The 15,338-nt window shown below is 46.0% G+C and overlaps 1 protein-coding gene across 1 annotated transcript in view; it reads left to right on the forward strand.

Annotated features, from left to right (window-relative positions):
* UBE2R2 (ubiquitin conjugating enzyme E2 R2) overlaps nt 1–14,570 on the forward strand; it is a 58,015-nt gene extending 43,445 nt beyond the window's left edge. The window contains exons 2-5 of the mRNA XM_065047052.1: nt 4,183–4,269; nt 7,971–8,068; nt 12,219–12,353; nt 13,623–14,570. Coding sequence (XP_064903124.1) covers nt 4,183–4,269; nt 7,971–8,068; nt 12,219–12,353; nt 13,623–13,842 — 540 coding nt within the window. The 3' untranslated portion in view covers nt 13,843–14,570. The remainder of the gene's footprint in view (nt 1–4,182; nt 4,270–7,970; nt 8,069–12,218; nt 12,354–13,622) is intronic.
* The last annotated feature ends 768 nt before the right edge of the window (nt 14,571–15,338 follow it).

Below are 15,338 nucleotides of genomic sequence, written 5' to 3' on the forward strand. Positions count from 1 at the left end.
GGGCTTTTAGTGGGAAAAAAGGTCCTGTAATCATGCCTGTCACTGCATCTTTGCAAGCAATCTTGCAGCTTATCTTGGGAATTCATGGTTCGCACAACCGCTCTGTGCTGTTTTGGCTGAACATAGTTGGTTTTCTATGAGGTTTGTTAATATTCTTGTTCATAGTTAGCATGGTCCTTTGTTTTGAATGTAGTTCAAGAAAAATGTAATACCGTGAGATACATGGGATTGCAGTAACTCTACTACATTGAGACTTGGCATGGAAGAATGCAAGAACTCGCTGGTATTGATACTTGTTGACAGAGAAGCCAAGGTTGTCCCTCAGTTTTTTGTGGATTGTGAGTAAGTGGAGGAGAAGCAGATCCAGGATAGCTGACATGAGATGGCCAACAGAAGTATTCACAGAATGTCAGGCATTGGAAGGGATCTCAAAAGCTCATCCAGTCCAATCCTTTTGCCAGAGCAGGAACACCCAGATGAGGTTACACAGGAAGGTGTCCAGGCGGGTTTGAATGTCTCCAGAGAAGGAGACTCCACAACCCTGCTGGGCAGCCTGGTCCAGTGTCTGTCACCCTCACTGAGAAGAAGTTTCTTCCATACCATGAATGTCACGTTCTATACTGAAGTATAGAACTGCTGGGAACAGCAGGGAACAGCTGGGAACAGCCTCTTTCCTTAATGGCCACATTCTCCAAGGGGGTCCTGCTCCTGTTCCTGCTCCCAGGTCCTGGTTCCAGAACCTTCCATGTGCCTCACTGCGAGCACAGTAAAGGTATGGAGAACAGCAGTGTCCATCTGCTGGAGTTGATTATTGCAAGTGTGTGTTCTAGTGGCTGGGAAGCTGCCCTGTGGAAAAGGATCTCAGGGTGTTCATTGATAGCACCTGAACATAAGCCAGCAGTGCGCCCGGGTGGCCAAAAAGGCCAACAGCATCCTGGCTTGTGTCAGGAATAGTCTGACGAACAGCTTTGGGGACTGGGGCTGTTTGTTCATCCTGGAGAAAAGGAGGCTGAGGGGAGACCTTCTCACTGTCTGCAACTACCTGAAAGGAGGTTGTAGCATGGAGGGGGTTGGTCTCTTCTCCCAAGTAGCTAAGTTATGGGATGAGAGGAAATGGCCTCAAGTTGTACCAGGGCAGGTTTAGATTGGATATTAGGGAAAAATTCTTAATGAAAAGCATTGTCAGGCATTGGAACAGGCTGCCCAGGGCAGTGATGGAGTCACCATCCCTGGAGGTGTTTAAAAGGTGCATAGATTAGGCTCTTAGGAACATGGTTTAGTGCTAGAGTTAGGTTGTGGTTGGACTTGATCTTAAGGGTCTTTTCCAACCAGAATGACTCTATGATTCTGTGATTCTAAGAGTTTGCTTTGTATCACTTTCCTTTTACTATTATTTCATTAAATCTGTTTCTCTTTTGACCTGTGAATTGTTCTTCCTCTTTCCCTACCTTCCCTCCAGAGAAGGAAAGGTGAAGGAGCAGATGTTGTACTGTTTTGCTGCCAGCTACACACTTAAATAGCATTCAGTGAGAGCAGAGTGTGTTTATGTAATTTCCCATGATTTCTGTTACAGAAGAGATGTGGAGTAATTCTTTGAGACTTGTTTGTAATGCCTCTGGAAAAGTGTTTGGTTTCGCTTTCAAATTCTGGATGATCTCAACATAGGGACCTGAAAATGATGCTTCTTTTGGGGTTGGGAAAAAATCCCATCCTGTAATGCGGGCTTTCCTGGTTTGGTGGCTCTGAAATTGGGTGTGTAGAGAAACTTCACTTGCTGTATGCTCCAGTCTAACATCTCAATGTGCTAAACATGTACAGGCTGCTTAGAAATGGCTTACCAACAATGATGTGACTCTTTAAACACGTGACTGATTACAGGCAAACATGGGTCTTGGCTGCCTCCACGTGAGAAGAAAAGATTTCTCTAATTTCTCTCCACTTGCATTCTCTGGTGCCAGAGCACAAGAAGCATCCTTCATGTGGCAAAACACTAGCTTTATTTAATTCTGTAGTGATTGTTATTTTGGGCAGGCAGATAGCCCTTTTCTGTCAAAGAGCTGAGGCTGCAAACCAGGATGTAGAAGTCTGAAGCAGTCTTCCATGATCTATAGCTTCTGCACGAGTCTGCATCACATATGGAGACTATAACTGCTGCAGCCTTTGCACTGGTCTTGGGACAAAATCCTCAGGGTTAGGCAATTTGAGAGCAGAGGGTTTTTACTGAGGGAAATGAGACCTGCGCCATCAGCTCCTTGAGCACGTATGTGGGATATAAACACGGTAATGCCGGTACACTAGGAGCAGTATGCCTTTTTTTTTTGCTTGCATAGAAACTATACCTGTGTAGAAGACACGTTGATTCTGCCAAGAAATCTTGTAGGTAGCTCAACCCTGAGTTTTTGTTGTCTCTTGCATTTTTAATCTCAGTCCCTGGGCTGTTTTGTCATGGATTTCACGAAAGTACATGTAAGCACAAGAATGGGCTTTCTTGGGAAAACTGCAGTGGCCCGGAGGAGTCTGCAGCTCTGGGATGGAAGCACTTGAGCTGCGGTGAACCTGCTCTGCCCTGGGTGAATCCCTGCTGTGTTACCAGTGCAGGGCAGCACATTGCAGAGCCAGCCATCTCCTCACTGCAGCAGCCGCTCTCTTCTGTGGTGGCGTGGAGACAAGAGGCATCCACTTGCTCTTGGAGCAATGCCATTCTTGTAACTGACCTTAAGCTGTGGGCTGGGATTGTTTAAGCAGATAAATCTTTTGTGAGCATGCCAGGCTTGGTGCTGCCGTAACATCCACACTCACAGTCAGTTTCATGAGCAGGCATGTATGGAATGTAAAGCCATGTGAGCTGCTGAATTCATCTCATAAAGGTGAACAGAAAACCTTTATTTTTCTTTGGTTGCCTGGCACTCTGGCCCCATAAAATCTGGGCTGCGAGGCAAAGGCATATGCTGATCTGTGAGTAAAACTGTAGCTAGGTACTTAATCGCTCAGTAATCCAGTTTTTGGTTGCATCTGTTTCTGCAAATGAAACTTCCCATAGCTTGTCCCATTGAACAAGGTCAGCAGCCTGTGTCCAAGTCGCATGGCTAGATGCTCAAGTGGAAGAGGGTGGCCTGGGATCCTGCTCTCACTGTGTACATCTTTCTTTCGGTATCTCTCTGGCATTCTCAGTTGCCTGTGAGCCCAGCTGTGGTGCAGGGCCAGGAGATGGTTCTCTGGAGGTCCCATGCTAGGCTGGTGGTGGGACTTCCTCAGTGGGTTGAGCAGTGCCGGGGAAAGGTCTGTGCTCCTCAGTGCAGCAAGCAGCACATGAGTTCCCCTTCAGAGGGGAGGGGAGTCCAGATTCAGCCTTTTTCCTGCTGTCTGGTTTTTCTGGCTGCTGTGAATGGCAGGACAGCACAGAGAGGTTAATATCCAGTGGGACAGCACAGAGAGGTTAATATCCAGTGCTGTGATCTCCGTAGTCTTCCCACAACCGACTCAGCTCTGAGAGTCTTGCCGTGCAGCCGGTTGCTGACCTCAGAAGCACTGGAAGGTGATGTTTGCTGTCATTCCTCATCAATATTTGGTTCATCAAGTTGCACTGACTCATTAAACAGACACAGATGGTATTCTGACTTGGGAAATGCTTGTGGTGGCAAGAAATGTTGTTAGGAACACGGGTAGATGGACCAGCTTAACTCTCACACAGGAAAGGTAAAACCTTGGGCCTCAGTACAGGAAGTTCCTAACAAGTGTTCTTTTCTGCACAGAAAGAGTACGTTCAAATACTTGCGCTGTCAAATGTAAAACAGGTCTAATCACCTTAGCAAACATTTTTAGCCTGCTTCTGAACCCAGAAGGTAGTATCTTGAGTTGAAGCTTTTCAAATCTACTGTTTAACAACAGTTGTTGGTTAGTGCTTCCTGAATTAGGATATGGTAGATGCATTTCGGCTTGTTTTTTGAGCATTACCAGCCCATGTCTGTCCTGGTGTTTCGATTTTCTTTTTTTTCTTTTTCACTTGGTGTTTTGCTCTTAGTAAACTGTGTAGAGTTCTACTGTGGGGCCAGATGGACACTGGGATAAAAAATGAACAACTTAATAGCCTTGATGGATTTTTTTTCCAGTTTTTAGCTGTAATGGTTGCTTTTTGATCTTTTTTGTTCTGTTTCATAGCTGAAATACTTTGCTTTTTTCCAGGCTCACATTAAGTTTCCTATTGACTATCCATATTCACCACCTACCTTCAGATTCCTGACCAAAATGTGGCACCCCAACATTTATGAGGTAAGCTTTTTTTAAAAAATATTTTCCTCAGGCATGTGAGAAGTCTTTCTACTTCCTTAAACTAAGGTACCAAGATAGTGTCTCTAGCCATAACTTAAGTGGTTAGCTGTTGGTGTTAAATGCCAGTTTTGTGGCCGACCAGCTAAATCTACATGTTGTAGGAAATGCTGTTCTTGTAGGCAGGGATGGGGTCATTCTCATACCTGCGAGTGCAGTGGGCACAAAGCCATGAGCATTGGTGATTTTGGGGGATTTTAGAGATTCTTAGATGAAGGTTGGTGAGTGAGGTCTTACTCTGCTGTGATAGTTGAGCTTGAGTTGTTTGTACGCAGTTCAAGTACATTTTAATTTGAGTTTATCCTACCAAATGGTGTGCTGAGAGGAAAATTAAGGGAAAACAAGTCTTCTGCAGCAGCTGGCCTACAAATGAATGACTCTGGATTTGGGGTGCTCTGACTGATTTCCCAGTTTGAAGTGGCCCTTAGTTCAGTGTGTGTGTGGGTCATGTTCAGAGGGTAATGCTGTGTCTGTCGAGTCTGTAATTGGACCCTGGTACAATGACGTAGCAGGTCCAGAATGGGAATGGTTTTATATAGGAGCGATTGGTTCAAAATTACCAAGTTTCATAGAGCTGTATTTAAAGGCCAAAGGCCTGGTTTGGCTCAAAGCTTGACTTTTAGTGGAGACCAGTCAAATCCTGCTAAACTTTTGGATATCCTAGAGAAGTATCAGCCTGCTGGGAGTACTGGTTGAGTACTTTGAGGAGCTAACGAACTTTCAAAATGTTCCTGTTGATGTAGCTCTGCTGCCTTATCACAGGTCTTCCTGTGAGAGGTTTGCACGCTTCCTTTGGCTCCACTTTAAAACAGTCTTGTCCTTGCTGTGAACAAATAATTGCTTCAGCTGATGCCTTGGAAGGCCCTTTTCTAAGAAATTTTTGCTGCTGAAATGTACAGCCTAGAGTAAGTGTGCTTCAAATGTCATGGTGAAGACTCTGCTCATGGCTTAATAATAAATGGCTAAAAAGCCTCTCCAAACTTCAGTGCAGAACAGGATAGTAACCAGCTTTAATTACTGGGTGCTCAGGAGGATTGCCTTAAGCCCAGGAACATCTGAATTGAGTCATCTGGCAGACTTCTGACTTAAGTTTTGGACTCAGTGCAGAATCTTGCATGTAGCCAAGGATGGTGTTTCTCTTTAAGCCTCTATTCCACTTATATGGGAGTTTGATCTATAAATAAAGACAACTTTGAGACCTGCAGATTATTGCAGATCTGTACTGAGGCTGTTCATTCTGAATCCAGAATTTCTCATGCAGGAGGTGAGTGGGAAACGGTTACTAAAATGGTATGTACAAAATGAGTCTTGGAAAGGACCTCTCCCAGTCCTGGTGGGAAAGATGAAAAATTTGCTCTAGAGACAACTGAAGAAACTAACCCAAAGCTTGACTGGTGTATTTTGGGGTTGCTGTTCAAACGCTCCAGCTCTCAGCTTTGTGTTCGTAGCGATGTTTCTTGGAGCCGAGGGAATCTGAAGCAGCTTGCAGGCTGTTTTGGAAACAACATTTAAGCAATGAAGATGAGGCAGTGGGATAACTCCAGCTGAAACTGAGAATAAATCAGCAAAGAGCTTGAGGTTTGAGGGTTTGTCAGGAGGAGAAAAAAAAGTGCAAAGATGATGAAAGAAAGTAGCGATTTACAGAGTCGTCTGATGGGACTAGATGGAGAGGCTGGGGCTGATATTCCAGTTCTGTGCAATGTGACTTGAGTGTTTTCCCCATCTCCAGTTTACTTGGGTCATCTAGTTAAATTTTGGTGAAACTACATTTGTTTGTGCTTTGTTTTTATGACATAACTGTTATCGCTGCAGATGGAAGTATAGGTTATTTCCCATTGGCAGATAAATACTCCATCTAACTTGTTTATTTCTTTCAAAAATGTATCTAAGGAAAGGCTCTCCTTGGCTACACTGGTCCCTAAAACCTTGTGCTGAACTCACTGGGTCCCATGACACATTTACCCTTCCAGATTCTGTAAGGCAGTGCTGCCCTACGTGATTTTCCATATATGTAACACTGGTTGCTGGAAGAGGGAAACTTCTTGTTTCCCTCTGTAGTTTTATATTGCCAAATATCTGCTAGTCCACATGCTGCTGACCTGATTGCTTGAGGAACTTCCCCCAAGTGCTATGATGCTTTCTCCTGGCCACTAGTGCTGTGTTTTCCCTGGAGATTGTTAAAGAATAAACTGGGTAAACTCATGGAGACTTTTAATAAAGCCAGAACAGGCTGGAAAGGCTGGAACATAAACTAACACTGGCTAGGTTAACTTTACCATAGTAGGATATTAAAAAATATTTCTAGATTGCACAAACCTGTTGGATGCCTAAAGATGAAACTGCTCTGTTGTGGCAAACTGTTGCAGCAATGTAAGTGGGTGCTTGGGTATTCAGCAGCTCCAGGTGCTATGTTGCTCTGTGTAGTTGTGTTCTTGATTAAAAACCTGCTTCAGAATAATGGGGGCTTGCTAGATCAGCATACCTGGGAGGGCTGGCAAGCCACTGAAATCTGGCTACTGATCACAAGCCTCCAGTGTTGAAGTATGATCTTGTTTGACTATAAAACAGATGTCATGGTTAATCAAGGTGAATTGAAATGTTTGGGAGGCCCCTCAGGTGAGCTGGTGCTGTCTATAGCTTTGATCCATGGCTGCCCCTGGGGTCTTGCAAGTCATCCCAGGAGCTGGCTGTGAGGGGTAGGGGAGCCTGGGGACACAACATCTGCTGGGTGGCCTTGGGTTCCGTCTGCACCTTCACCCCTTCCTGCAGTAAGGGACTGGGACCCCACGAGCTCCTGGAATTGACTCCAAGAGTGAATATCAGCTGTGGTGAATAACTGCTGCAGGACTCCCACAAAGCAATCGTGTCAACCTGCTGTTGCTGGTGGAGAACTGGTTTTACAGGCTTCTTAAAGCGTTTATAAATGGTAGGCATTATGGAGCTTTAAATCTGTATTCAGGCTATAACACTAGTGAGTGAAACACAGATTGAGGATTACGTGGCTGTATGGCTTCCATATGCTTCCAAAATATTCTTCCTTTTGCATGCTGGAAGGGATTTTCGGTGAGTCCTTCAGAGAGTATCTCCTGCTTTTATATTTCAAACAGCTGTGTCCTGGGGGAGCAGTGTAAACCTGCCCCACACCATCTGTTCAACCTGTGGCCTGGGAGAAGCATTATTTTGATACCTGAGCTAGCAGAGAGTACTAAACCTTTCAATTTAGAAATTCCTGTAGTTAACTGTGCTACCACTGGGAACAAAAAAAAGAATTTAACCCTACTTTGGGTCTCCTGTGACTAAAGCTTAGTTCTGGTACTGTGACAGCACTTGCTGTCTGGAGACCAATTTAGTTTTATGTGACTTCATTACTATTTTTGCTTACTTTGCTACATTCTTTAAACTTGACTTGAGATTGTTTTGTCCCAATTTGCAGACTAACTCTGTTTATTAATAGCAAGGGAAACTTTTGAATGTATACGTACTATAGATTCAGGAAGAATTAAGAAGAGTTTTATTTCTTGCATATTTTTACTGGAACTTGAGGTGTTCATATCAACAAGGTTAAACTGCTCAGACATAACCAGAGTGGTGGAGTTGTTGTGAGCCCTCTACCTCTATCCTTAGCTTTTGTTTCTCTCTTGCAGAATGGAGATGTATGTATTTCAATTCTTCACCCACCTGTAGATGACCCACAAAGTGGAGAGCTGCCATCCGAGAGGTGGAACCCTACCCAAAACGTCAGGTAACAGTGTGAATCCATGATGCACAGCGGTGACCTCAAAGGCCTGTTGTCTATCTCTAAGACTAAGGCCTGTGCTGGGAGAGGTTGGGAATGGAATTTAAGACTCTATGGGCTTTAGGGCTTCAGCTGGGTGGGAACCAGACTTATCAAGCTCTCTAAAGATACTGGAGTGCTGTGTGTCTTGATGCTGGGATAGCAATGTGAAGACTTCTGTTCACAGGGGTTCATGCTCTTGAACCAAATTGTCTCAGATTATCATTTCCCAGTCTGTTATCCTACACCTGCATTTTTCAAATTCCTCCAAGTTACCACTAGTGGAAAAGAGCATTTTTGAGTATTCAGGCCCATTCAGATAGTCATCATCCTACCTACTGTTTGCCTTCCAGTATTTGTCTGTCTCCTGTCCTGCATCATGGTATCTTGGGCAGTTAGCCAGGTGTGTTTTTTCCTGCCAAAATAATGAAGGATTGCTGAGTACCAGAGGCATTCAAGGCTAACCTGTCCACTTTTGTTAAACACCATCTGAATTTAATATTCATTGCAAGACATTGCCAGTAAAGAATTGATAAAGCTCAAATCAAGTAGCAGCTCAGTGACCTGTGCAGCTGGAGTAGTGAGTGATGTAGTGGAAAAACCTTAAAGTAAGATACTTCCTGTTCTGACTTTTTATTTGGATAATGAATCAGACTAAAGTTAAAATAATTGTCTCTAGATTTTTAGTATATGTGTGAGCTGACACAGGCAGGTTGCAGGAACAACCACAAAACGGGGATGAAATGCAAAGTGTAAATTTATTTTTGTTGCCTTGATAACTGAGGGATCCCCAGAAATGCACCCAGGCAGAGGCACACAAGTGGGAACATGGCACTGCAGGGCTCAGTCCTTGCTAGAAGATGACCAAACCTGCTGTTTTTACCTGTATTTCAAGGATTCAAGCAGGCATAGTTCTCCACTGTGCTTTGATCTTTTTCACAACAAAGCAGGAATCTTGGGCATGTTCAATAAGGTGCCTTTGAGTCTCTAACAGGCCTGTGTTATCTAAACACAAAAGGCTCTATAAGTCAATGCAAAAGTAATTGTGGTTTTGAACTAGGAATTCTAAATATTATAACTAGACTCAAACATCTTTAATCAAAATAGGAACAGTTACAATCAGCACATTTTAGCCATTGAGAAATAAGTTTGTTCATTCCTGTAGCATAAAAATCCATGCTTTGGGATTTGAACTCTTGGAAAGCATTTTTGCATCCTGCTGGATTTTCCCTTCAAAAAGTTGTCGAGGTCCTTGAAGAAGTGGTACTCAGTTGGAGAGAGGTCGGGTGAATATGGCAGATAAGACAAAGCTTAGTAGCAGAGTTTGTTCCCCTTTTGAACTGCTGGTTGTGTGTTGTGTGTTCGGCTGCTGTCATGAAGAATCAGGCCCTTTCTGTTGACTGATGCTGGCTATAGGTGCTGCAGTTTTTGCTGCATCTCGTGAATTTGCTGAGCATCCTTCTCGGATGGAATGGTTTCACCGGGATTCAGAAAGCTGTAGTGGGTCAGACCGGCAGCAGACCACTGGTAACCGTGGACTTTTTTGGTGCAAGTTTGGCTTTGGGAATTGCCTTGGAGGTTCTTCTTAGTCCACCCACTGAGCCAGTTGTCACCACTTGTCGTGTAAAATCTGCTTTTCATTGCATGTCACAATCCAATCGAGAAATGGTTTGTAGTTGTTGTGTAGAATTAGAGAAGGTGACACTTAAAAATGGTGGCTTTTTTTTTTAAATTTTTGGTCACCTCACGAGGTACCCACTTATTGAGCTTTTCCACCTTTACAGCTTGCTTCAAATGCTGAACAACTGTGGAATGGTTGATGTTGAGTTCTTTGGGAACTTCTCATATAGTTGTAAGAGGATCAGCTTTGAGTGCTCTCCATTGGTTGTCGTCAACTTTGGCCACCACTACGCTCCTCATCTTCATGGCTCTTGGCTCCTTTGTGAAGCTCCTTGAACCCCACTGGACTGTATGTCCGTTAGTGGTTCCTGGACCAAATGCCTTCTTGGTGTTGCAAGTTCTCTGCTGCTATACCACACATTTTAAACTTGAATAAGAGCTCAAATTTGCTTTCTGTCTAACATTTCCATAGTCTAAAATAAAATAAACGGCAGGTAATAAATCAGTATCAAAAAAAAAAATAAAGCAAGAAAAGCCCATTAAAACCTTTAAGAACGTATTTCAATATCAAACAGCAAATTTCAACAATGCAAAAACTACAACTGATTTTTCACCAGCCTAATGCTTGTCAAGCGCACAAGGCCAGAAGACAATCAGTGTGATATATGTGGGGGTTTTTTATATCCCTGCTGCAGTCGCTTGAGTGTGTTTGCACTTCTTGCTAATCTTCCAATGCATTTGTATGAGAATGGTGTTCATTTTCAGAGTGATTTATTAGATGTTGGTTCCACAACTTGAAATCTTAGTTACTTATTGATTAAACCCAGATAGACAGCACACCTGAGGGAGTGCAGTGATTTGAGAAGAGTGGTTGGATAGTTTGACTAAGCTTTCATTTAACTTGGCTGCATGAAACTAATTTGAAAAGAGCCTTTGTCAAAGCAGAGATCTAGAAAGGGGAGGATTTATTGGTTTCTTGGCCCTTGGAATGGGATTGTAAAACACACACACACATACACACACAGTCTGCAAAGTGCTGAACCAAAGCTAACACAGCAGGAGACTGGGAACTGTAGCAGTCAGCAAATTATAGAAAATAATGTTCCTCCTGGACCACGCTACTTCAAGGTTAAAAAGGCTCAAGAGAAATGATGAGTCTTAGCTGCGTGAAGTCATGACGGGTTGGTAATCGGACTTTCTGAGCTTAAGGTAAATGTTATCCAGTCTATCTGTACCAAGTGCAAGTGGGTATGAAGCAGCCTCTCAAAGTTCTAGTTCAGATTTTTAAAAAGGGGGAAAAAAGCATACATAGCTTAAAGTAGTATTTATTGCTAAGTTATCACCTGTCCTTCTGCTCACATGGCTAGGAGTTGGTGACAAGCCCCAGCTCACAGTTAGGAAACTGTTTGGGGCATTAATTACTTACTGTGCACACATTTTGAGTATTTCATTATATGAAACCCTAAAGATTGATGAGGAAGTGATGCCAAGACTTAAAGTTGGGGATTTTTTGACCATTTTAGTTGCTTTTCTCCCTGTCTCACCTCACTCTGTCTCAGAGGTGCATGGGCCAGAACTGATTGCCATATTCCACGATCTCAGTGCATCAGTATCTTGTGAAGGCAGGTGATGTCACAGAATCCCAGAATGTCAGGGATTGGAAGGGACCTCAAAAGCTCATCCAGTCCAATCCCCCTGCCGGAGCAGGAACACCCAGATGAGGTTACACAGGAAGGTGTCCAGGTGGGTTTGAATGTCTCCAGAGAAGGAGATTCCACAGCCTCTCTGGGCAACCTGGTCCAGGGCTCTGGCATCTCAAAATAAAGAAGTTTCTCCTTATAGTCAGATGGAACCTCCTGTGCTTCAGTCTGTGCCCGTTGTCCCTCATCCTGTTGTTGGGCACCACTGAAAAGAGTCTGGTCCCATCCTCTTGACACCCACCCTTCAGATATTTATAAATGTTGATGAGATCCCCTCTCAGCTTCTCTTCTCCAGACTGAACAGACCCAGCTCTCTCTTTCTCCTCATAAGAAAGATGCTCCAGACCCCTCAGCATCTTTGTAGCCCACTGCTGGACTCCTTCCAGTAATCCTTATCCTTCTAAAACTGTGGAGCCCAGAACTGGACACAGAACTCCAATATATCACAAGTAATAGGCTCACCAAGCAGGTTTCCAGTCCCACACCGTCCATGGGTAATGTGGATAAGCTGAGTTTTGCCTGATCTGAGGTTTAGCTGCCACCCCTCTACAAGCATGTGCACAGAAGCAATGATCTGTAGTCAGAGGTTAGGTCCTTGAGGTTCATTTAGTGTCACCTTCCCTGCGCCGGTGGCCAGGGTCTGAAGTTCATAAACACCTGCTCTCACTTCAACTATTATCCTTAGCTTAAGTTTTGACTTTAAACAGGTTACTGATGCATGACGTAAAGAAGTCATCAGCACCCAGAGTCTGTGAACACATTAGCGTTGACTCTGCTCTTGTGGTTACCTTTTTCAGGACTATCTTACTGAGTGTAATCTCTTTGCTTAATGAGCCCAACACATTCTCTCCTGCCAATGTGGATGCGTCCGTCATGTTCAGGAAATGGAGGGACAGTAAAGGAAAAGACAAGGAGTATGCTGAAATCATAAGGTAAGCTGTGCCATGTGGGATGCTGTGCTGCCAGCCTCCCACTTTGAATCCTATAAAACAGGCTGCTTGCAGAATTTGCTGTAACCAGCTTCTCGCTGTGGTCGCTTCTTCGGAAATGAGTTTTACCGTTGTATTCCAAGTTCATGCTTCTGGTCCCTCTAGGTTTTTCAGCACACAGAAGCAGTGCAGACTTCTGGAGCAGAACTAGGCTGATAGCTCTTCAAATTGTTCTTTTTTTTTTGACTTATCTGGCATGATGCTCTGCAAAACCTATTGGCTGCTAGTAAAATCCCATTTGAAGTCCCCGCTTGCCTTTGAGTGCTGCCTGCATTGCTTGGGATGTGATTCAAACTGACTGCATCCCACTAATTCTGCGCTCAGTGCACTCATGAATCATAATCTTGTCCCTCCAATTTGCGGGAAGGTTAGTGGGATCTGGCGAGTGCTTGCAGAGCTGGGTTTGATCAGCTGGAAGCACGGTTCAGTCTAAGCCTGTCCTTTGGCTCACCAGGCGCTGGAGGGAGATGATGTGAACTTGAGCCGGGGACGGGCAGCCCATGGGGCCGCTGTCGCTGGGCTGGTCATGGGCCACATCTGCACGGGCTCCGCGAGCCGGGCGGGCAGGTCGTACCCCCAGGAGGAGCTTTGCAGGGCGGTCGGTCTGTGCGGGCAGCCTGGCTGGGAGGTTCTCTCAGTCCCCTCCAGCTCCCTTGGCTCAGCTGGAGCTGGATGTGCTCCGTAAACAGAGGACGAGTCTGAGCGGGCCGGGGCGAAGGGCCCGGCTCTGCTCCTGTCGCTGCCGGGAGGCGGCAGCGGCTGCAGCGCTTCACAGCCCAGAGCCCGTCCTGGCCATGGGAAACCCTGGTCTGTGCTCTGACCCTCCAGTGGCATCTCAGCGCTGCCACGTGTGTGTGCGAGCCACGGTTTTGAGCACGGGGGTGGAGTCGTCAGTGGTGGAGTCAAAGTTATCTTAGGAACCGCTGACCGTCCGTTCTGTAGCAAACGTGGTGGAATCTGCTCTGAGCTCTGGCTGCGCTCTCACACCGCAGCGCTGTAGAGTAACTGATTTCATATGTTGCTGAGAGCGTGCGTGCCGCAAACACCCTTGGCGCGCTCCCAAACCTGGGGCTGCGGGAATTAAATCTGCTGTAGCGCTGCTTGTGGCGCTTGAGCCGAGCATCAGGTGTCCCGGCTCGGAGCGCTGGGGCTGGGGGCAGCGGGCGCTGACCCAGCACTCACCCTGCTCACGTCTGTGTGTCCTCCCCGCAGGAAACAGGTTTTGGCTACCAAAGCCGAGGCAGAGAAGGATGGCGTGAAGGTCCCCACTACGCTGGCAGAGTACTGCATCAAAACTAAAGTGCCTTCCAATGACAACAGTTCAGATTTGCTTTATGACGACTTGTACGATGACGACATTGATGACGAAGATGAGGAGGAGGAGGACGCCGACTGTTACGACGACGATGATTCTGGCAACGAGGAGTCGTGACCTGCTCCCTCTATACCCCTGTACTGCCCTGCCGACTCAGGCTAGAAGGGAGCAGCGGTAACCTAGCAGCAGTCCAGCAAAAAAGTGTGGGGGGGGATCAAAAAAAACTTTTTGTCTCCTGCTGTCTCCTGTTGTATGGATCTGTTTGCTCCTTTTTTATGGACCTCTTAGAGACCCTCCACAGAATGTCTGAATTCTTGCATTCTTAACCCTTTCATCACTGTATCATGATTTCTTTTTAAAAAAGAAAAACTCCCCTTTTCACTTCTCTATGAAACGCTCACAGCGAAACAGGTTTGCTCGCGTTTAGATTCTTGAATTAAATACAGTCTTGCATTGAGATGTTTAATGTATTTAAAGCTGGAACAAACCCATTGGAAGCTGAGTTTTTGGGAGTTCAAGCGCTGCATTTACTGGGAAGAAAAAAAATCCACACAAAGCAAATTGCCAAGGTTTAGCTGCTCCATTTACAATAATAGCGTGTGTACATTCGTTTAGCCTTGTGGTGGTGGCTTTTCCTTTATAAGGTGTGGGGCGGAGAGTGTGAAGCTACTGTGTGTTGAGCTTGGTGGGATGTTACTGAAAGGTACAGTATTCCTTTTCAGCCTACTCAAGTTAGAAAATAGCTCTGGTCCCTGGAGCCCTGGAGGGCACAATCAGCTTTGTCTCTGAAAAAGGCTTGTGATATGAACCCTAAAATAAACACTTAACACTTCACGTCTGTACAACTGAGCCCTGGGTTGCTATTTTTTTAATTGTTTTTTCAGACTAGATTGGGGCTGAGGAAGGTCAGTTTAGCCACGCTGCTGGGAGCTGCTGCCCCCTCCAGCGGGAGGAGGACAGGCGTGCCTCCCCTGTGCCAGCGTTTGTCCCAAACTCATTTTGGCAGAGGGCGAGCGCGGCAGCCCCTGCCCTGCTCGCTGGCAGCGCCCGCGTCCCGCAGCCCCAGCGCTGGCCTGACCTCCTGTCTGTTGGCGAGCGCTGGTACCCTCAGCCCTGCCCAGCGGGGCCATGGGGCCGGTGTGCGCGGCTCTGCTGGTGCGTGGTGCTCGCGGGCCGGCGCCTAGTGCGGGTCTGACGGGCTATTTATTCAGCAGCTTGCTTCAGCGGGTGCACCCAGCTTGGCCTCCTGCATGTGTTTTTTTTGGGAGCCCTTGGCAGAGCTTGGGGCCCTCCCTCGTGGGCAAAGGGGATCCTGCATGCTTGTCTCTGCTGAGCCTCCGTCCTTGCGCGGGCACCCGCTCTGCTCGTTCAGCCTCAGGGCAGTGGCCCCAGTTCATGTCCCGTGTGGTCCCTCGGTGAGCAGGCAGCCCTGCCCTCCTGTGCTGTCCCCTGGCCCCACAGCTGCCCTGAGAAGAGCTGCAGGTGTTTGTTTGTGCCTCCCCTCGTTGTATCTCAGGCTTTTCAATGGTACGTCTCCAGCTGTGGTGCCTCCAGGGGTGTTTTGTTGGGAGGAAACTTGGTTCTGTGATCAGCCCTGGGGTTGTGTCCCCAGT

The sequence above is a fragment of the Columba livia genome, chromosome Z (assembly GCF_036013475.1).
Source record: "Columba livia isolate bColLiv1 breed racing homer chromosome Z, bColLiv1.pat.W.v2, whole genome shotgun sequence".
Taxonomy (NCBI): Eukaryota; Metazoa; Chordata; class Aves; order Columbiformes; family Columbidae; genus Columba; species Columba livia.